At 39.1% G+C, this 22,967-nt stretch overlaps 2 protein-coding genes across 5 annotated transcripts in view; both read right to left on the bottom strand.

Moving 5' to 3' along the window:
* LOC122742767 (zinc finger protein 184-like) overlaps positions 1 to 7,260 on the bottom strand; it is a 55,102-nt gene extending 47,842 nt beyond the window's left edge. The window contains exons 1-3 of the mRNA XM_043987254.1: positions 6,167 to 7,260; positions 5,488 to 5,825; positions 4,554 to 4,640 (exon numbers count right to left, since the gene is read on the bottom strand). Of these exons, the coding sequence (XP_043843189.1) occupies positions 4,554 to 4,622 (69 nt within the window). The 5' untranslated portion in view covers positions 4,623 to 4,640; positions 5,488 to 5,825; positions 6,167 to 7,260. The remainder of the gene's footprint in view (positions 1 to 4,553; positions 4,641 to 5,487; positions 5,826 to 6,166) is intronic.
* A 7,488-nt stretch (positions 7,261 to 14,748) lies between these two features.
* The window catches only part of LOC122742178 (zinc finger protein 501-like), a 31,396-nt gene continuing 23,177 nt past the window's right edge, over positions 14,749 to 22,967 (bottom strand). For 3 of the 4 annotated variants that reach the window (XM_043986244.1, XM_043986241.1, XM_043986243.1), the window contains 3 exons: positions 21,119 to 21,245; positions 20,521 to 20,616; positions 14,749 to 16,713 (listed from right to left, as the gene is read on the bottom strand). In XM_043986244.1, coding sequence (XP_043842179.1) covers positions 15,491 to 16,713; positions 20,521 to 20,616; positions 21,119 to 21,245 — 1,446 coding nt within the window. In that variant the 3' untranslated portion in view covers positions 14,749 to 15,490. The remainder of the gene's footprint in view (positions 16,714 to 20,520; positions 20,617 to 21,118; positions 21,246 to 22,967) is intronic. The other variant, XM_043986245.1, reaches the window with a different exon arrangement.

The following is a 22,967-nucleotide window of genomic DNA, read 5'->3' as shown; positions in this document are numbered from 1 at the left end:
ATTAGTATGGCATTGAATAAGGAATTCAATTTACATAGTATTGTTGCTTTTATTGTAATAGCTCACCCTACCCTGAAGCAATTAATATTTCCCCAGTTACTTAGGTCTGTATTTCTGTAGAGTTTTTTGTAGTTGTATTCATATGGTTCATATATGTACCTTAGGGAGACATTCAAATATTTTATATAAATTGTAGTTATTTTAAAAGGAATTGCTCTATCTCAACTAAGTTTTGTTGGTAATATACAGAAATGCTTATGATTTATGTGGAAATATTTTATATCCTTCAACTTTGCTAAAATTGTTATTTCATTTAATTTTTAGTTGATTCTTTAGGGTTCTCTAGGTAAACCATTTTATCATTTGCAAAATGCAATAATTTTGTTTCCTCTTTTCATGTATTATTCCTTCAATTTCTTTTTCTTCTTATTATGGCTAGCATCTCTAGCACTATATAAAAAATGAGATAATGGCCAATTGCTTTCTTCTTGATTTTAGCCAAAAGGTCTCTACTTTATGCCCATTACATATAACACTGGCTCTTGGCTTAGATAGCTATTACCTTTTTAGACAAATAGGTGTTGTGTTATATATTGTCAAAATCTCTCTCTGTATATTTTGATGTAATCATTACTTTTGTTTTTTTACATTTCATTTCTCTTATTATTAGTGATTTGGGGTATTATTTCATATGGTTATATATAGCTTTTATTTCATCTTTTGAACACTGCTTGTTTCTATCCTTTTACAAGTTATCCAATGGGGAATCCCCAACTGTCTTTCTTCAGTGTTTCTTCACCTTATGTATGTTTCTTCTCCTTCCAGTTAGACAAGGTATTCAAACAGTTGTCTTATGCTTTTCTCCCTAGTCGACCAAAGCTTGCAGTCTTTTTTCTTTTCTCTCTAAATAGTCTTCCACATAGCTGCCAAATGGATATTGTTATATGCTTCTACTGTGCTCAAAGTTTTTAATGTTCCTAATTTACTCTGGGATAAAACACATAATACTCTCTTTGGCATTTAAAATCATTATATGGGGGCATCTAAGTGGTGCAGTGGATAAAGCACCAGCCCTGGATTCAGGAGGACCTGAGTTCAAATCCGGCCTCAGACACTTGACACTTACTAGCTGTGTGACCCTGGACAAGTCATTTACCCCTCTTGCCTTGGGAAAAAAATAAATTTTACAATCTGGTTCCTGACTGTTTTTTTCAGACTGACTTCACATTATTGTCATACATAAACACCATAGTCTACTAAGTGACAATTATTAACATTCTATATTCTGCCTCTTTGTTTTGGTACAATCTTGTCTGGACTACTATTCTTTTTCGCCCTTGCCTTTTGGAATTACTAATTAACTTAAATGTTCCACCCAAATGCCACTTTCTAAAAAAGGCCTTTTCTGATAATGAGGATATAATATAATACAATAGGAAATTAACTCATGGTACTGGCAGACTATAGCAACTTCTGTTTTGTTTTTATTCATTACACAATATATGTATCTTAGCAATACAGTGACTTAAAAATACAAATGGTGTCCATTTCAGAACCTGTACATTTAACATTTAACACATTTTTTCAAGAAATATTTCCCATTCATTCCCAAAAACATGAGTAGCAGCGACATTCCATTAAAGCAGTGCAATGAAATGCTCTGCCCCCCACCAATATCAAGGTGATGCAGGGTATTTTTACCATTTCTCTTTGGCAGTGTGATTTATTCAGAGGAACACCACTACACAGCAATAAATTATACTAAAACAAATGCAGCACAGCATGGCATAAATATAATTTAAATTAAAAAAATTAATGTTCTTCCCTTTGTGTGAGTTAAAAAAACCAAAAAAACAAAACAAAAAAACAACCCAACGCTCAACACATAGCAGCATAGTTTGGCAAAAATTTCCACATTGGTCATGTCCAAAAATATACATCTCTTTCTGTATTTCTTTTGGGGGGGGAGTGAGGCAATTGGGGTTAAGTGACTTCCCCAGGGTCACACAGCTAGTAAGTGTCAAGTTTCTGAGGCCCGATTTGAACTGCTAGGATCACAGGCATGCAATTTAGGATTCAGGAGTTCCTGAGTTCAAATCCAGCCTCAGACACTTGACACTTACTAGCTGTGTGACCCTGGACAAGTCACTTAACCCCCATTGCCCTGCAAAAAAAAATAAATAAATAAGAATTGGGGGCAGCTAAGTGGTGTAGTGGATAAAGCACTGGCCCTGAATTCAGGAGGACCTGAATTCAAATATGGCCTCAAACACTTGACACTTACTAGCTGTGTGACCTTGGGCAAGTCATTTAACCCTCATTGCCCTGCCCCCCCCCAAAAAAAAATTGTAGAAAAAATATTTATAGCAACTCTTTGTGGTGACTAAGAACTGGAAATCAAAGGAATGTCCATTAATTGGGGAATGACTGAAAAACTTAAGAACTCTGATCAATAAAATGACCAACCATATCTACAGAAGACTTAAGATGAAGCATGTTACCCATCTATTGAGAGAAGTGATGAACTCAAGGTGTAGAAAGAGGCATACATATTTTGTACAAGGCCACTGTATGGATTGATTTTGCTCAAAAATATTTGTTTTACACACATACACACAAACAGAAGATTGGAGAAGTGGGTTTAGTGAGCCAAAGGCAACATGAAATATTATTTCATAGTGTATTTGGTCATCATGTATTACAGTATTAAAAATAAAAATTTTATTAGATTGTGAGGTTCTTGAAGACAGGGACTATCTTTTGTCTCTTTTTGTATCCCCAGTGCTAAGCATAGTGCCTGGCACATAGTAGGCACTTAATAAATGTTTATTAACTGACAAAAAAAAGAAAATATTGGTTACAAGGGTATTTCCCCCCTTATCTAGGTTTTTAATTAGAGTGGGGGCATTTAAGGGGAAAGAGAGGTTAGCAACAGTGATATAAAAAGGGGGGCTAATAAAACATTTTTTAGAATGTACAGAAGGAACAAAAAGATGTTCATAAGTAAGCACAAATAAGACAGCTTTGCAAGCGATGTGAAACTGTTATATACTTTTTAAAAAGTGACATGAAATGGAAGTTTGTGGTTTCATATATAATCCCCTTTTGGTGTACTATTACATATGTGAAAATGCTTTTTGTTAAGTTCAAAATAAAAACAATTCATATAGGAAGCATATCAATGGTTATTTACCTACTATAGGATCTGGCCTTAAATAGCCAGATAACCATATTCACCTTTACTCTCTAGATCATCATTTTGCCAATTGCTGAAGGTAAAAACTCAAACACAGTTGTCATCATACCTCCTTTCCCTGCTCTGCTCTATACTTCAAACAATTAAATATCCTCAACTCTCTTTGAGATAATTAAAAAATACTCAAGATGTCAATCAAGACCTTGAACAATATGGCTGTACTCTACAGAGCCAACCTGTTGCCTTGTTGTTATTTCAGTTTTGTCTGACCCCTTGTGGCCCCATTTGGGGTTTTCTTGGCAAAGATATTGAAGTGGTTTTCCATTTTCTTCTTCAGCTCATCTTATAGATGAGGAAACTAAGGTAAATCAGATTGTGACTTGCCCAGGGTCACACAGCTAGTGTCTAAGGCCAGATTCGAATTTAGGAAGATGAGTTTTCCTGATTCCAGGCATGGAACTCTACTTCACCACCTAGCTGCCCAAACTGTTGCCTACTATTTTCTAAAATGTGTCCTCTTTTGAGGCCAGGCCAAACTTATTATTGGTTCCCCTTTGCCACAATTCCTCTGAATATTCCCCTCCCTCCTCCCTTTTCAATTCTCTTTCATGTATTGTCTTCCCTCACTAGAATGTAAACTCCTTGAGGGAAGGGACTATCTTCCTTTTTGCTTGTATTTGTATCCCTAGAATTTGCCTGTATATATCAAGTGCTTAATAAATTACTTGTGCCCATCTACCTGGCTCCTACAAAGGACTCACTAGAGTTCCAAGAACTTTAGCTAGGCAAGAGGTTCTCTCTATATGAAATGCCATTTTCTATCCTTTCTTAGGGTCAACTTAATTCTAGCTTTTTAAGAAAGCCCTCCCACTGCTGCCAATACTTCCCCTTCTTCCTCTGAATCTTTATATTTATTATCTACTATTTATTTTGGCCCTGATTCATGTATCTTGTTATATTAGCTATGTTATAACATTATAACATATAGTTATAACATTTCTTATACAAATCTCTTTTCCCCAATGAAAGTGCAAGGCCCTTAAGGACAAGGATTATGTCTTTTGCTTCTTTTCTTTTGTTCACAGGCCCACAGTATTGGGCACATAGTAGAACTGAATAACCTTATATATGGGTAGATTCCAGGTAAGGAGGAGAGGGCCACTGTGAAATGGCACTACATAAGATAGACACATTCCCAATATCCTAGAAAAGAACAACTGGGGCTCCCTTCTGGATGGAGGATACTCCTAGGTGCAGGAAGGAAATGTTCTCTCCTCAAACAGGAGATGCCATTTGAAGGCCAAGAGAGACAGAGTTATATGGGGAAAAAACAAGAAATCAACAATTCTCAACTCACCTGGAACCTGGCTGTAAGGAATTCAGGTCTGTCTTTCTTCCTCAATGTTTCCCTCTTGGATAAGTGCATATTCCTGAGAAGGCAGAACTGTGGAAGAGAAAGGAATCATGAGAGATTCTCCTGCCTTGTGGTTCCTCGAATCAACAGACTATAAATCGTTGTGAAATTGGCTGTGACTTCCACACACCTTATGGAGGAAAAGAAAAGTCAAATGGACTCAGTAGTAGTCCCATCTGCTAGTCAGGATCAGAATGGATTTATTGTCAGTCAGCCAGTCAATAATCCTTTACTAAATGCCTCCACGTGCCATGTACCAGACAGAAAAAGAGGTAAAAGTCTTTGCCCTCAAAAAGTACAAAATCTAGTAGGGGAGACAGCAGCAAATAAATATGTACAAACTAAAGTGTGTTACTAACGTCATCTTTTGGCTAAATTGCACGCCTGTGATCCTAGCAGGTTGTAGATATCACAGTCATAGTCTCAGCCAGAGGTTACTTCCAAGGTCAACCAGACCAGGTGAAGCTCAATTTGGAAAGCTTTTATAAATATGCTATCCACTAAGTTACAGAGCATCCACTAAAGCCAAAGTGTTTGGCTATGCTCTTTTATTTTAGGATTCACAATCTTAGAAATTCCCATTCTTGCTATCCCAGGCTATGGTTCATGACAATATATTAGAACACTCTGTTCTTGGTCTCTTCCCAGAACCATCATTTGGTGAATGCCAAGTAAGAGTGCAGTGCTGGGTGAATTTTATTCTCATACAATGCAATCCAGGAAGTATGGTACCTCCTTTCTAAACAAACTTTCTAAAAAGGAAGGTAATTCCAGGTAAAAGAATGATTACTTTTCAGTAGGGACAAAGCCCTAACAACAGGTCTATAACCTTTTCTCTGACCCACCTACATCTCTTCTCTGCTTTTTTAAGTCTCACCTTTCTCCCCAAGCATTTGGGTCAGATCCTTGAAGGTCACACTTTCTATTCTAGATATTCTTAAGTCATTCCAGTCCTCTTTAGCCAGAAAGGATGGTTATAAATTGATCAACCACTCAAGGACCAGCTTCCTTCTTGAAGTTCATCCCAAAAGTTCTAAGGCCAAATGGGTCTCCTTCTGGGCCTGATTTCTGTTTGTTCCCAGCAGGCCTAAGGTCCTCAGAGGCAAAGTCCTGTTAGCTGAGATTTTCACTCAGGGGCTGAGGTCTCTGTTTCTTCAGCAGGAACCCTTCCTCTGAAGCTCCAGGCTAGATAACTACAGAGTCTATGCAGTAATGCTGTGGACACAGAGAGAAGATAAAATTAGCAGACCAGAAATATCAGCCTCAAATTCCTACATAGCATTGAAGAGATAGCCAGAGAGCCAGGCTAATGAATGGGCACATGATGGGTTTCATGCTTTCATAAAATATCTAATTTAATTCAACACTAATAAGCACTTACTATATATGCAAGGCACTAAGGATACCGATACAAAAACAAGACAGTCCCTAATCTCAGAGATTGCATTGTCTGGGGATGGAATGGGAGGGGTGTAACATGGGCAGACAGTGAATAGAAGGTAATGGAGGAGAGGATCTAACGGGCACCAGCTATTTAATCATTGCTAGGTCTGTACCAGTTGATGTGCTGGAAATACAAGGCGGAAGAAATCAAGGTCAGGTCTCTCCACGGGCGGAAGCCCCGGTGCTTCGGTAGGTACATTATGTTGTGGTCCAACAACCCAAACAGCCTCTGGAAGGGACTCTAACGTTAGTCTGTCACACACATCAGTTTTCTCCCTCTTAGACAAACCATCCCCAACTCCCTCACTTGGTCCCCGATCCCTCCCGGATCCGCCCAGTTCTGGCTCGGGGCGGGGTCAAGGATCGGGCCGGGCCGTTAAATACCTGGCACAGCGACCCAGACTGACCTCCGATAAGGAACTGGTAGGGGCGAAGAACCAATCATGGCGACGGGAACGAGCGCGCAGCCTCAGACAAATCTCGAAAGTGCGCTTGCGCTTTGAGAACCAAAGGACTACAACTTCCAGAGTGACGTGAGGCCTTCTGCTTCATTGCTGTGGAGACTCTTTTCCAGAAGGTCCTCGTGGTTGGTACGGCCACATCCTTTCTCTTCTTAGCACGTGAAAAACTAGTTTGTTCTTCCTACCGAGGGCATTAGCGAAGCCAAATGTTAAGCTTGGCACTAATCCTTAAATGAAAAGGAAGGGCGGGGAAGCTAATGCTCTCTGCACCAATCAGAATGCAGCTGTCTCCTCGCTCCATCTTTCAAGGTCCTCGGTCCGTCTCCTTGGCAACCGAATTGGCTTTTCCCTTTCCTGAACAGAAACGGAAGTATGACCTCGAAGGGAAATTGCGTCTAAGGGAGAACACGATGAGGAAACCAAACCCATGGGAGGAGCAGGCAAAGGATGGATGTCCATTTTCCAGGATGAGGCCAAGAGGGTACTTTAAGGAACTTTAGGACCTGAGGAAAGAAAATCTGATTCGGGGAAAGGTAATAATAGCGTTGTTTACAAGGAGAAATGATGTCTAATGTGCTAGAGATATTTGAGGGACAAGAGGGAACAGAAGAGATACAATATGAAACCACTTCCTAATTTCCCAATAGGGCATCTCCAGTGAGGGCAGTCGCTTAGCTTCCTAACCGTCCACCCATACAATCAAGTGCCAAGTCTTGATGTTTCTGCCTCTATGACATCTCTCACTTTCACCCAATTTTCTTTACTCACAGGCCCCTCCTCCCTATTTAAGGCCTTCAGGCCCTCATCACCTCTCAACCAGGTTCATTTTCCTAATTGGCCTCCTTTCCTCCAGTCTTTCCTGCCTCCAAGACATCCTGCCACATAGCTGTAAAATAATATTAATAAAATACAACTCTTCAACCAAAAACCATTAGTGCCTTTTGTTGTTACTTAGTCGTTTTATTCTGTTCGACTTTTTGTGACCCCATTTGGGTTTTTCTTGGCAAATATACTGGAGTGGTTTGACATTTCCTTTTCCAGCTCTTTTTACAAAAGAATTGAGGCAAACCGAGTTAGGTGACTTGCCCAGGGTTACACAGCTAGTAGATGTCTGAGGTCATATTTGAACTCAGGAAGAAGAGCCTTCCTGATTCCAAGTCCAGTGCTCTTATCTACTCTTCTTCCTAGCTGCCCCCATTAGTGCCTTAACACCTCTAAAATAAAAGATGTTCCTCAACCTGGCACCACCTTCTACCCGAAGCCTTTCCAGATCTCTGTTAATGTTAGTGCCTTCCCTCTGTTGATTATCTCCAATTTATTTTGTATATGTCAACTGTACATAATTATTGCATGTTTTCTCCCTCATTAGACTGTGAACTCCTTGAAAGCAAAGGATGGTCTGGTTTGATTGTTTTTTTGCTTAGCACAATGCCTGGCACATAATAGGTCCTTAATGGAAGGCAGTAAGTATTCATATAGCACCTACTACATGCCAGATATCATGCTAAATACTTTACAATATCATTTGATTCTCACAACAACCTTGCAATGCATGTTCTCTTATGTTCATTTTACAGTTGAGGAAACTGTGAGGGAAACAGAGGTTAAATGACTTTCCTGAGATCACACAGCTAGTAATGGTCTTAAGGCAGTATTTGAACTCAAGGCTTCCTGATCCTAGGCCCAGTGTCCTAAGCATAGAGATTAATGTATATCTTATATCCTTCCAATGTTCTCTTTCCTGTTCCTCAAGGAGGAACAAAAAAGAACCATTTTGATTCTTTTATCAACAAATATTTAAGGGGCAACTAGGTGGTGCAGTGGATAAAGCACCAACCCTGGATTCAGAAGGACCTGAGTTCAAATCCGTCCACAGACACTTGACTCTTATTAGCTGTGTGACTCTGGGCAAGCCACTTAACCCTCATAGCTCGGCAAAAAACAAACAAACAAACAAAACAAAACAAACATTTAAGAGGTAGGTTAGTATAATAATTCAGTTATGTAACAATTTATGGTTACAGAGTCCTTATCATTGCTTTTATTATCTCATTTGATCCTCCCACAATATCACTGTAATAGTGAAAATATGAATAGATATGAGTATTATCCCTTTTATAGAGTGAGAAACAAAGATTGAGGAGTCCACACAACTTTGCTGTGATAGAACCCAGGTCTCTTGAGTATGAATGCAACTAAATCACACTTATACTAACTTCCCACAGTACCCCTCCCCTGACCCTCTTAGCTTTGAATATGGCTTCTATACATGGGATTGACACAGAGGCAACCAATCCTCAGCCTGTGAAGGTTCAGGTAAAATAGTATTACAAAATACAAGCCAAGAAGTGTAGGCATTACTTAAAGCTTCCTGCCCTATTTGTATGTAAGGGACTCCTGGACACTGGTAGCGAGGCTATTACCATACCAGGTGACAGATGACTCCCCACCCCCCCTGCCCAGTGGGCCTATTAAGATTCCCCCAGTCTATGGGAGACTTCTCAGGCAGGACTCCAATGGAAAGGACATCACAGGCTCTTGGGAATTGTTACCTATGGGCCCTTTTAGCAACCTACCTTATCCCAGATAGAGGTGAAACCATTTCCTCTCAAGTTATGAAAATGCAGGCTAGAGTATTTTGCTAAATCAACTTCCTTTACAACAAACCAGTGTAGCCAGTAAGGAAGGTGGATTGCACCCAGAAGTTTACAATGAATTACAGGGATCTGCATAAGTTGCACTGCTTGTTGTACCTGTCCTATCCATGGTCCCTGTGAGTTGTTGATGTCACTAATGCCCTTTTTCTCTATTCAGTATTTGAGACTATTCAGTAACACTTTGCTTTTATTATGAAAAAGAGTCCAGTTATAGCTTCACACTCCTAAAGTGCTGAGTTTTCCTTACTACCAGATTCTGATGTGCAGAGACTTGAAAGAAAGTATGTTCTTGCAAAGGGTATTCAGGTACACAATTATATTGATGACATGATGTTGACTGGGTCAGACAAATCTACAGTAGCAAGAGTACCCCATCAGATGGCTCATATGTAGGATTTCCTTTCTCTAGTACTGTTTATAATAGTGGAAGAGCAAACCTAAGAAAAGTCACAGTCCAGGATGCTCATTTAGGTGGATAAGAACCTAGATGATTCTGGACACAATTGAGAACAACACTCAGGGGTAAAATGTTTTTGAAAAAAAAAATGTTTTTGAAAATTCATTTGGTTCTTCACTTGTCCTGAACTGGCAAATTGGCCCTTTTCTCCCATCTCAGGGCAAGAGGTTTGCTACTATTAATAAACAGTTTGGTTTATCTTGCTCCTGACTACCAAGAGTCATGTCCCATTTCCCAAAAGCCATAGTCATGATGACTCAATGTCACTGTAGGAAGAATGCTCTTTAGTTCAGCAGCTTCTTAGATCCAACCTCTGGGTCTTACCTGATAAGAATAGTTTTGGACATAGTTCTGCTTGACCCCCTTTGGCCCTTTCTCATTCTGTCCCTTGTAATTGTCCAAGCCTTGAGGCCCTTGCCCTCTCAAGTGGCTCTATAAGTCTTGGGAAATGGCTCAGGTTCCCCTCAGATGGTAAGGCCTCCATCCTGTCCTCAAGGATGGTTCACACAACTCCTTCCCAGAAAGAATTTGGGGGAACAAGGTGTGGTATTATTAGGAAGTGCTCGAGTTCCCAACAGAATGGGGGAGGTGAAATTTTCTCTGCATAATGACGAATTTCTATTTACTTGAAAAAAAAGAGATGCTTTAACCAACTTAATGGTAATCCTTAATTCTTTGGGGCAGCTAGGTGGCGCAGTGGATAAAGCACCAGCCCTGGATTCAGGAGGACCTGAATTAAAATCTGACCTTAGACACTTGACACTTACTAGCTATGTGACCCTGGGCAAGTCACTCAACACCCATGGCCCCGCAAAAAACAAAAACAATTCTTAATTCTTCAATGGAAGTGAAGACTATTCAGCTCCCTCCAAAAGAGGTAGGCAGCATTTTTTTTTTTTTTGTGGGGCAATGGGGGTTAAGTGACTTGCCCAGGTTCACACAGCTAGCAAGTGTCAAGTGTCTGATGCTGGATTTGAACTCAGGTACTCCTGAATCCAGGGTCGGTGCTCTATCCACTGTGCCACCTAGCTGCCCCCTGGGCAGCCTCTTAGCAGAGGCCTCTGTTAATATAAATGTATGGATCACCTGGATTTGATGGAGCTGCCTTATTATCCAAATGGATTTTATGAGATCCTAGAAAATTTGCTTTGACTAAAACTTAAGGCTGAACCCGTAAATAGCTAGCAGATAAGTCCCTATTTACTAAATTCTTTCCCCAAGAGAGTAAACAAATCAAAATGCTCCTTTTCACTAAACTTCAACTAATAAGTCCCCCATTCACTATCTTCTTTCCCCAAGAGAGTAAATAGATCTTATTGTTCTCCTTAGCAAATATCTAGGTATCCTTGTCCTTGGTAAACCCTTCCTGTGTCTTTAAGTTGCCTGTTAATAGTATTTGCTTTAGGTTAATTGGTATCATGCTAATGAAGTTATTCTGTAACCAGTGAGCAAAGAAACCTTAAAAACCCTTAGAAAGAGGGAGTCTTGGGGCAGTTAGGTGGTTCAGTGGATAAAGCTGGAGTCAGGAGGACCTGAGTTCAAATCTGACCTCAGACACTTGACGCTAGCTGTGTGACCCTGGGGAAGTCATTTAACCCTCATTGCCCTGCTCCCCCCCCCCAAAAAAAAAGAAAGAAAAGAAAAGAAAAGAAAAAGAAAGAGGGAGTCTTTGAGCTCCTTTCTTTGGAAGGGTTGATCATGCTTCTATTTCTTCTTGGGACAAAATAAATTGGTATTGTTTTTTCTGTCTCTGATCTGGTTTTTCCTGTAGGAGAGACATTATGTTCTCTGATCTGTTTTGTTCATGGGAGGACAGGTATGGAAACAAATTGTAGGAGATTAATTTCTCTGATATGTTTATTATTATTTTTGTAGGAGACTGGCAAATAAAACATATTGATACCTCTAAAGGGACAAAGTTTTGGTATTACCATGTCAATGGAGCTTCCTAGAAAGGAGAGGTCCTGGCAGGTGGGGAGGATCTTTGTTCATCCAGTCCTGTTCCCTAAGGCTCTAGTACAGGAAGAGTCTTGGATGTAATGACCTCATACTTACTGTATTACAGATGACTCTGATTGTGATAATTGATGACTAAGCTAGAAGTGGCGCCATCTGTACTGTGGTCCCGATGTCTCTGATGTTGTTCCTGCTATTCATCACCAGAGAAAACCAATGTGGTCTACATATGCCATATAGACCAGATCATTAAATCTGGGACTTGGTTCTCTCAAAGTCAGAGATTTCTACTCTTCAGTTTCTTCCATATTGGATCATTCCTGGAGAGGGTTGTTGATGATTTTTCCTTTCCCTTTCTGGTTTAGTCCCCACCCTGCCCCTGTGCTGCCTATACCAGGCTTTTCTCATTCCACAGATTAAGGTTTTCCAGTAACAGTCTTATGTCCTTTTAAGAGACAAGAGGTCCTGTAGAAGACCTTTGTTTCCTTGTCATAAGAGATATGGTAGGAGCAATATCTATCAGAGTGACTTCCACATAGAATAAACTGACCCTGAGAGGTGTTTGACCTGGGGGCAAAGGCTGGTCTGGCTTCCTGGTTACCTGTAGACTTGGTGGATGTTCCAACCAAATCATCACACCATGCCTCACTGACTAGATACATTTTTGTGTGGAGACAAGGGGGATTACATCTACTTGAGACAAATGCTGTATCCTTATTGGGTATCCTTTCTATGCTATGCCTAAAAAGATTACTTCTTTTTATTGTTTTATGTTTCCCAAGTATCTCATTTCATTTCAACCTAGAACCTGAGATACCAGACTCCTTTATCAATCTTGACTTGCTACATGGTATGAGAGATATGCTTTCATAGTCTCTACCACTTCTCCATATTGTCCCTATGTAGTTGTTCTCAAGTAAGAGGATGTTTAGCACCAGAAATGAGAGCACTTTAGGGCCTGCCCAATACCACCTTCTTCAGTTGGTAAGTGGGGGGAAAAAGGGTTAAGATCACTATCTCCTTGTGTTACTACAGTTAGATTAGTTATAGAAAATTTCAATCTATGGTTGACAGTTGATGGTCTATAGCTATGGACGTTTTGCTACTTTGATTTCTGATGAAGATTTTGCTTACCAAATCCTCAAATCATCTTCTCCCTTCAGTTTCACATTTTGTGCCTTAAACACCCCTTGGCTGAAGAGCAAAGCACTTTGATCCCCCTCAAAATTTACTTTGTCATCTCATGCCAGAATGTATTCTTGTTAATTTTAAATGAAACAATCTATTTAGCTGAATCTTCCTAGTTGCAATAATCTTTAGGGCTTAGACCAAAGCTTCTTAAACTGTGGGTCGCAACCCCATATGGGGTCATGTAACTGAATGTGGGGGTCACGAAAAATTTGGCAACAGTAAAAGGTTATGTATGCCTATTTTATATACCTATATACCCGGGGTCACGTAAACATTTCTTGGGTGAAAAGAGGTCATGAATGGAAAAAGTTTGAGAAGCTGTGGCTTAGACCACCATACACCTCAGCCTGGATTCTAATGCATCTCAAAGCATAAAATCAGCTCTTGGACTCTGTAACCATCCAGGCTTGTGTCTCTGCAAATCTCTTATTATTACACTGCATTACAGAAATAGCAAAAAAGTCTCACTCACTTTTCCAATAATCAGAAAAAATAAACTTTTACACAAATTACAGACTTGAATATAAATACAAACACAAATACATGGAACATATAGCAATTATACCAACATATACTTCTCTCCCCAAGTAACTGGGTAGTGTCTTACAATCTACCATACTTTATATGGAATCCTCAGCTTCTAATTGCAATTTGCTATTCCAAGACAACATGCAGGATTATGCAAACTGAGTAAGATATACTCTTGTGGGAAAGTAAAAAGATCATAGATTAGAGCTGAAACAGGCCTCAGAGATCATTTAGTCTAACTCTTTATTTTAAAGATGAGGAAGACAAGGCTTAGACACATAATGTGACTTAGTCAACTTCACCTGGGTAGTAAGGAGCAGATCAAGGATTTAAATTCTAAATCTACTGCTCTGATTAATGCCCTACTGTTTTTCATTTTGTGGATTCTGAATGGTGATGGTGGCCTTTGTATTTCAACACATAGAAGCTTTGAGTTTTTTTTTTAATCAATCTACAACATGCTAAGACACCAAAGAATGAAAAATTCAGTGCCAGCAAAAGCTGGTTCATTGATTTGAAGGGCAGATGTGCTCCACCTGATATTAATATCAAGGTACAAGGTGAAGCTGTTAGTGATGACAAAATAGTAGATTCAAAACAGAAGAGACACTGTGTTATCAAACAGCAGAAAGTTCAACACACTGATCTTTCAATTCCTGTGGTTTCCTCTACATGGTAATTCACAGTAAGAAGATAAAAGTAACAGATACCTTAATCAGTCTCTCAGAAAGCCATTTAGTGGCCCTACATCACTCAAAAACTTTTTTTTTTTTACCACCATAAGTGTCTGTAAAAATCTTGTCAAAGAAACTCTTCTAAATTTTGTTAATGGAGGTGTTCCCTCATCTTATTTGCTACAATTCAAAACAAGGCAGGAATTATGAAGAAGCAAGATATGAATTTGGTATAACATTTTCATCTATCATTAAATATAATTTTAGCTATGTTACTGAATTGCCTGTTGAATTAATTTATATACTTTATAATGCTTGGTACCATTTAGTTAGACCAATAAAATTTGGTGACATATACTTCTTGTTCTCATTTCTATAAAAAAATTGATCACCAAGATGTTGAGAGGAATGTGACTCCTATTGTTCCTACATAAAAAGCTATGACTTATGTTAAATTTAAACTATTTTTTTCCATTAACATAACCACAAGTGCTGCCTTTATTTATTAATTTCTTTTGCTCTCAAAGACTATTTGGGGGTGGGGGGGACAGAAGCAATCGGGGTTAAGTGACTTGCCCAGGGTTACACAGCTAGTAAGTATCTGAGGCTGAATGTGAACTCAGGTTCTCTTGACTCCAGGGCTGGTGCTCTATCCACTGTGCCACCTACCTGCCCCTAAAGGCTATTTTCTTAAAAAAAACTACTCAGGAGGCCTGGGTTCAAATACCTCACCTAATTCTTCTTTTTTTTTTTTATCACCTAATTCTTCTTACCTGTGTGACCTTGGGAAGTCACTTAACCTTCCTGGGCCTGATCTTTCATCTGTAAAACAAGAGGGTTCAAAGAGGTGACCTCTGAAATCCCTTACAGCTCTGTGATTTTATCACTGTGGATAGTATTCCTTTTAGCAACATACATAACCAACTTTCCATGCTTCAAAAGATTGCTTCCATAAAGTGTACTTGTCTAAAGATGATTTTATTTTTAAAATAAATTAATTCTGTATCTTTAAAGAAAACTTGGAAACATGTCCATTCCTTACTTATACCAATACAATTCTAGTGCTAAGGAAAGCAAGCCAATTCACTTAAAGTCAGTACATCTAATGATCAATTTCCTTAACCTTATTAAGACTTGCATGTTACTTTTAGTGTTTCACCACCAAAAGGCAATGCAAAAATGTTTAGAAGTCCCAAATCAAAAAATTAGGTAGAAAAAAACCAAAATTACCTAGCAATGTAAAATGCTTCATGAATTTAGTCAAATTACTGTTAAATGAATTATTAAGTAAACTGGTTTTAAGAGGAACTGCTATTGGATGAGAATCCCTTGTAAAAATTAGGGAATAGACTATGGGAAAAAGATATGCAGTTGGGAAAGAGATGGGGAAGAAGCAGCGTATTTCTCATTTAAGAACACCAAACAGAATCATAGCTGGTGCTATTATGACCATAGGGTATTTGAATGTGGGTTAAGTCCAAAAGAAACTTTTTCATTTACTAAATTCTTAGGATTATTCTCCACTGTGAAGTCTCAGATGTCTGACCAGGGCTGAACTGTGCCTGAAAGCATTACCACATTGAATACATTTGTAAGGTTTCTCTCCTGTATGGATTCTCTGATGTCGAGTAAGATGTACATGCAGGCTGAAGACTTTTCCACATTCATTACATTCATAAGGTTTCTCACCAGTATGAGTTCTGTAATGTTGAGTAAGGTCTGAACTTCGAATGAAAGCTTTCCCACATTCACTACATTCATAGGGCTTCTCTCCAGTATGAATCCTCTGGTGTTTATTAAGGGATGACCTATCACAAAATGCTTTTCTGCATTCACTGCATTCATAGGGTTTTTCTCCAGTATGAATTCGCTGATGCTGAGTTAGATGTGTACTACATCTAAAGGCTTTCCCACATTCGATACATTTATAGGGCTTCTCTCCTGTATGAATTCTTTCATGTTGAGTACGGTCTGTACTCTGACTAAAAGTTTTCTCACATTCACTACATTTATATGGTTTCTCTCCTGTATGAATCCTCTGATGTTGAGTGAGGTGTCCACGTAGTCTAAAGGCTCTCCCACATTCATTGCATTCATATGGTTTTTCCCCAGTATGAATTCTTTTATGTCGAGTAAGACATATACTTTGGCTGAAAGCTTTTCCACATTCATTACATTTATAAGGTTTCTCTCCAGTATGGATTCTCTGATGTTGTATAAGGAGTGTAGCTTTACTGAAAGCTTTTTCACAGTCATTACATTTATAGGGTTTCTCCCCAGTATGGACTCTCCAATGTTGTGTAAGGAGTGCACCTTTACTGAAAATTTTCCTACATTCAGTACATTCATAAGATTTTGGTACACAGATTTTCTGATGGCTTATTAGGTCTGAATCACTTTCAAAAGTTTTTCCATATATATCATATTCATGGTATCTCTCTCTAGTGGGAACACTCTTCTCCATAATAAGGACTGAGTCCAGATTAAACTGATTACATTCAGAGTTTTTTCCCTCAGGTAGGATTTTATTCTGGGCAACTCTTGTTTGTTTTAGATATCTCTTATGTATTTCTTGTGGGATGCCAAGGTGGTCTTCAAATCTCCAGGTTTCACTTGGCTTAGAGTGCCATATACCATCCCTTGGGAATCTTTCCACCGTTACCTTCTGGGATGATTTCTCTTCAGAAATGTTTTGCTTTGTAGTTGACTTCTTGGATTCTGGTCTGATCTCCCAGTCTGAAAGAAAGAACAATATAACTGTACTGTTGCTTAGTTTGTGAAAAAAGTAATCACTAAAGCAAGAAGAGGAGAATAAATATAGTATTAATGAGTACAGTGCTCTGACAACTTTCAAATATGGCCCTGGAATCTGGGGAAAAGATGGAAAAAGGGAGAAAGGGACAGTGATAAGGGGATAATTTTTCCTCCTCTGAGGTTCATTTAATCTATATTTATTACCCAATGAAGATTCTGGTAACTATTATCTACTAGCCTTTAGGACACTCTCCTTCCTTCTTCAATGAATTCAGTGTCTGGCTCACAGTCTCTCCTCTACAACTCCTACCCTGCTGTATATTGATACTCCCCATTCTTAAACTTACTAAATTTTCATGATCTCCTCCTTCACTTCAACTCAACTACATAGAGATGGCCTTTGATCTTGCCATTACCCACAAGTGTTCTACTTCATGTACTCTGAAACTCCTTTATCTCCCCTTGAACTCACCCTATCAGCTGAGAAACTTGCCATGTTTCAGTAAAAAAAACAAAAACTCCTCTTATCCTCTCTTCCTCATATCATGTCACCAAGTAACCTTCCACCACTATCTCATCCTTCATCCCCCTTATACATGAAGAGGTGGCCCTTCCTTTGCCAAGGCAAACCTCTCTACATCCATTAGTCATCTTATTCCTTCCTACCTTCCCTAGTTGATTGTTCTATCATCACCTTTTTCTTACTAATCTTCAATCTCTCTTTTTCTACTAGCTATTTTCTTGGTGTCTACAAATATATCCATCCCCATTCTTAAAAAACTCTCAGTTCATCTGTCCAACCCTGATAGCTATTGTCCTATATTTCTCCACCCTTAACTATGCCCTCCGGGCTAAAGAATTGTCCATACCCTTTGGTCCAGCAATAGTTTATATCCCAAAGACATCCCCCAAAAGAGAAAAAGACTTATTTATACAAAAATATTTCTAGAAGCTCTTTTTGTGGTGACTAAGAATTGGAAATCAAAGGAATACTCATGAATAGCTAAACAAGCATATGATGGTGATGGAATATTATTGTGCTATAAGAAATGACAAGCAGGATGATTTCAGAAAGGCCTGGAAAGACTTGTATGAACTGATGTATCGTGAAGTGAGCAGAACCAAGAGAACATTGTGTACAGAAATAGCAATATTATTTGATGAAGAACTGTCAATGACGTAACTATTCTCAGCAATACAATGATCTAAGACAAATCCCAAAGGATTAATGATGAAGCATACTATCTACCTCCAAAGAAAGAACTGATATTAATTGAACACAGACTTAAGCATACTATTTTTCATTTTCATTTTTTTGCTTTTACTCAAGTTTTTTGTATTATTTATATGGTAATGTTTTACATAATTGCATGTGTATAACCCACATCTGATAGCTTACTGCCTCAGGGAGGGGGGAAGGGAAGAAGGGATAAAATTTGGAACTCAAAACTATAAATAAAAATATTTATTATTAGAAAAAAAATATTTCTCCACCCTTTCATGGCCAAACATCCTTGAAAAGTCTATAATAGGTGTCTTTACTTTCTTTCTTCTCACTTTCTTCTTAACTCTGCAATTTGGCTTCTGATCACACCAAACAATTGAAATTGCTCTTTCCAATGATCTCTTTAGTTTTTCAAAGTCCTTTTTGAGCCCTTCTGTGGCCTAAAACCAATTCATATTTTTCTTGGAAGCTTTGGATGTAGGAGCTTTGACTTTGTTATCTTCTTATGAGGGTATATTTTGATCTTCCTTGTCACCTTAGTAACTTTTCATGGTCAGAATTTTTTTCTGTTTGCTCATTTTCCCAGCATATTTCTTGACTTTTAACTCTTTATTAAAAGTGGGGCAGCTAGATGGCACAGTGGATAGAGCACTGGCCCTGGATTCAGGAGGACCTGAGTTCAAATTCAGCCTCAGACACTTGACACTTACTAGCTGTGTGACCCTGGGCAAGTCACTTAACCCCAACTGCCTCACCAAAAAATAACAAAAAACCCAAACACACACACACACACACACACACACACACACACACAGTGGAACACTGCTTCCAGGGTGTAGGGTAGACTGTTCCAATCTTCAGAGGGTTCATGCAGTTATTTTCAGAGATAATTCTAGGGATTTATAAGTTTTTAGTTCTTCAAAGGTGGTATGATTTAAGAAGAGGTATGTTTACTACCCTTCTGGCCTGTGTACTGGTCTGCAAGCAACCACATGCCTACTTTTCTGCCCTGGAAAGGCCACAGTGTGGAACAGTGGCCACAAGCTCTGCTGTGCTAGTGCTCCTCCCTGGCCTGGGACTAACACCCAAGACTATGACCATGATCTTTGTATGGACAAAACAATAGAGCCCTACCTCAGTGATAGCAAAAAAGCCCCTATAATCTCCTTGTGGCCAATTATTTGACCTTCTTACTCTCCATGGGCTGAATTCCAGAAGTAATTGCTGCTGTTGCTGCTGCTGATTCAATGGCTCCCAAGGCCTGGTTTACTGGGGCTGGCTCTGTGCTGGCATGACCTGTCCTGGACTGTGCTCCACTCTCACCCTGGTGCAACAGACTTTTCCTGCTGATCTTCTATCTAAGTTGTCTCTGACTGGAAATTTATTTCACCCCGTCCTTTGGATTGTGCTGCTCTAGAAATTGTCTCATGACTATTTGTAGGTATTTGGAGGGGTCTCGTGGAGAGCTCAGGCAAATCACTGCCTTTCCTCCACCATCTAAGACTCTGCCCCTGTGACTTTTACCCCCTAGTGATTTCTAAATTGCCAAAACTAATGGATTTTTCTCAATCCTCAGCCTTCTTTATCTTATTGGTTTTTAAAGCCTTGGTTTTTAAATTTTTAAAATTTTTATTTTTTATTTTTTTGTGGGGCAATGGGGGTTAAGTGACTTGCCCAAGATCACACAGCTAGTAAGTGTCAAGTGTCTGAGGTCGGATTTGAACTCAGGTTCTCCTGAATCCAGGGCTGGTGCTTTATCCACTAAAGCCTTGGTTTTTAAAACCTGTATTTTATAACCTGGACCTCTCCTAACTTTCTAGCTTTTTAAAAACCTTTTTATACCTTATTATACCTTATTCCTCTCTGTGATCCACACACTCTGTGATCTAGTGACAGTAGCCTTCTTACTGTTCTTTGCACAAGACACCCTATATCCCAACTATGTGCCTTTTCATTGACTGTCCCCCATGTCTGGCACTGTCTCTCCTGTCTCTGCCTCCTGGTTTCCTTGTTTTCCTGCAAATCTCAGCTAAAATCTCTTTCTACAAGAAACTTTTCCAGTCCCCCTTAAGCAAGTACCTTCCTCTGGGATTATCTCCAAATTTATCCTGTACCTATCTTATTCCTACATAGTTCTTTACATGTTTCCTCCCCATTTAGATTGTGAAATCCTTAAGAAGAGAGACTATTTTTGCCTTTCTTTGTGTCCCCAGAACTTAGCATGGTGCCTGGCACACTGGAGGTACTTAAGATTGCTTATTGATTATGAATACAGGGATAATCAAAACACATTTTTGAGGGAAGTGTTGGACCTATACCACCAGCTTTGTCCCAGAGTTTGAACTCAGTGTCTTCTAAGATCTCTTTCAATTCTAAGATTACTCCAGCATATTAGAAAATCTAATAACCTTAACGTATTCAAGGGAGTTTATGCTAAATTACCTCATTCTTGTTGTCCACATGCCTAAAAACTGCTTCAAAGAAAATTACAAAAGCTAGACTACAATCCCTTTTATTATTTACAGCATTATTTACTTACATCTACTTGGGTCTTTCTTACTTACCTGGGAAGGCACCTCTTGGGATTTCTCTATCTATAATCCAAGGCTCTTCTCCTTGCTCCAGCTGGGATATCAAATTTGGCTTATAAACTTGATGTCCTGCTCAAAGGCAAAAACAAAGAACTTGGATTTTTGTGCTGGGGGAAAATCATTCTTGCATTTTCTATCTCCTTGTTCCTTGGAGCTTTTGAAGGATGAGATAATGCAGTATTATGTACAGCACAACAAAGCTATTTTAGACTTTAAGAAGTAAACTTTCGGGGGCAGCTAGGTGGCACAGTGGATAAAGCACCGGCCCTGGATTCAGGAGGACCTGAGTTCAAATCCGACCTCAGACACTTGACACTTACTAGCTGTGTGACCCTGGGCAAGTCACTTAACCCCCATTGCCCTGCAAAAAAATAAATTAAAAAAAAAGTAAACTTTCACATGGAAATAAGGAACAGGAATACCCTGTTTTGTGCCCCAGATGAATTGGGAATTTCTAATTGCTCAGTCCCAAGTCCCTAAACAGATAAATGTTTTAGAGAGAGCAGCTTTATACCATTTAATGACTGAGGAAATAAAATAATCCTAAGTCACACAGGAAAACCACACTTACCAACTGAGACCAGGTTTCTATAGTTCTCCAGCATTACATCCTTGTATAGATATCTCTGATCAGGGTCTAGTTGCCCCCATTCTTCCTGGGTGAAGTCCACAGCCACATCCTTGAAGGATAATGATTCCTGAAATGCCAAACACACTCCTGTTCAACCTGGCACCATTTATTGACATGGCCTTGGAGAGAACTGCTAGTATCAAAAAAAAGTGAACATGACTGTATGTTTGATAATTTTCAGAGATGTCCATATTCCAAGTAAAGTATTTACTGATTTCATATTATGTTGACAGTGCTGTCCTGATTAGACAGAAGGTTCAAAAGAGGTAAAATACATGGTTTATGTCTTTGATGAAGATATGGTTTTGCCAGAGAGGGAAGGAGACATGGCACAATTGGAATATGATAAAGTGTTAAAGTATGACAGTACAGAAAGTGCACATAATCCAGAGTAAAGAAGATCCACCTAGGTTAGGGAAGCAAATGAAGACCTCATAGAACTGAAGAACCTTAAAGTCTGAAGGGATCATGAAGACTGTCTCACAAACATCCCATCCAATGGATGAATACTTAAACTCTACTGACCTTGTGAAATGATTTAATCTCAGTTTGAAGTCCTTAAATCTCATAAATCTGCCTAATCCATTTTCATGCACAAGTGTTTAGGTCATCTTGCTTCTACTGAGCTGCAACCTGTCTCCTTATAATTCCTACTTACTGTTCCTAGTTTTTCTATCTGAAACAAAAAGAATCAATCACATTCATAGTTTATGTAGTAGTTCTTCTAACTATTTGAAGGTAGCCATTATGTTTTTTCTAAATCTTTTTTTCCAGCCTAAACACCCCTAGTTCAGACAATTATTTCTCATGTGACATTTCTTTGCTTTCCTTTAAATGACTTTAGTCTGTCAATGCCCTCATCAAAATGTGGCACATAAAATATAACACCTTGGGGCAGCTAGTTGGCGCAGTGGATAGAGCACTGGCCCTGGAGTCAGGAGTACCTGAGTTCAAATCTGGCCTCAGACACTTAACACTTACTAGCTGTGGGACCCTGGGCAAGTCACTTAACCCCAATTGCCTCACTAAAAAAAAAAAAAAATATATATATATATATATATAAAACACCTCACTGTAGGGGCATCTAGGTGGTACAGTGGATAGAGGCCCTGGATTCAGGAGGATCTGAGTTCAAATCCAGCCTCAGACACTTGACACTAGCTGTGTGACCCTAGGCAAGTCACTTAACCCTCAATTGCCTCCCCCCCCCCCGGCCTGCCCCAATCATTTATCCAATACCTCATTGTAAATATAGTTTGGTCAATCCATAATAAAGTAGGTCTTTCATCTCCCTTGTTCTATATACTATTAATGAAGCCTGACCCTGTAACTGCTATTTGGAGAAGGGTGGCAATATCATATTACCTCAAAAAAAAAATACAGTCAGTTAGGATAGCTGCTTAGGCAATTATGATACTGGTAATAATCAATGTACCCATAAAGTGGGGCAGGTATGTGTTTTCAGAAAGCAGTGGTTATAGCAGCACAAAATCCTGGTTTGGACCACAAGACTATATATCTTCTGAGATCAAGTTTTCAAGGCCTTCCAAGAATCTACCAAAAATTGTCTTGCTCAAAGAATCTCTGGGGTAGAGCCCAAAGAATACAAACAAGAGGAGACAGCTAGGTGGTGCCTAGGGCCTGTCGCTGGAGTTCACTCAGTTGACACTAGTGTTCTCCTAATAAGGATATTTTATGATGGCAGGTTAAACTGTTTCAATAAATGGGTAAAACATGTTTCAAAAGATCATTCATTGAGTGCTGCCATGGCTGCAGGAGAACTTATCCT

This window comes from Dromiciops gliroides, chromosome 2 (assembly GCF_019393635.1).
Source record: "Dromiciops gliroides isolate mDroGli1 chromosome 2, mDroGli1.pri, whole genome shotgun sequence".
Taxonomy (NCBI): domain Eukaryota; kingdom Metazoa; phylum Chordata; class Mammalia; order Microbiotheria; family Microbiotheriidae; genus Dromiciops; species Dromiciops gliroides.
The sequence above is the reverse complement of the archived record's forward strand: the minus strand, read 5'-3'. Positions and strand labels throughout refer to the sequence as shown.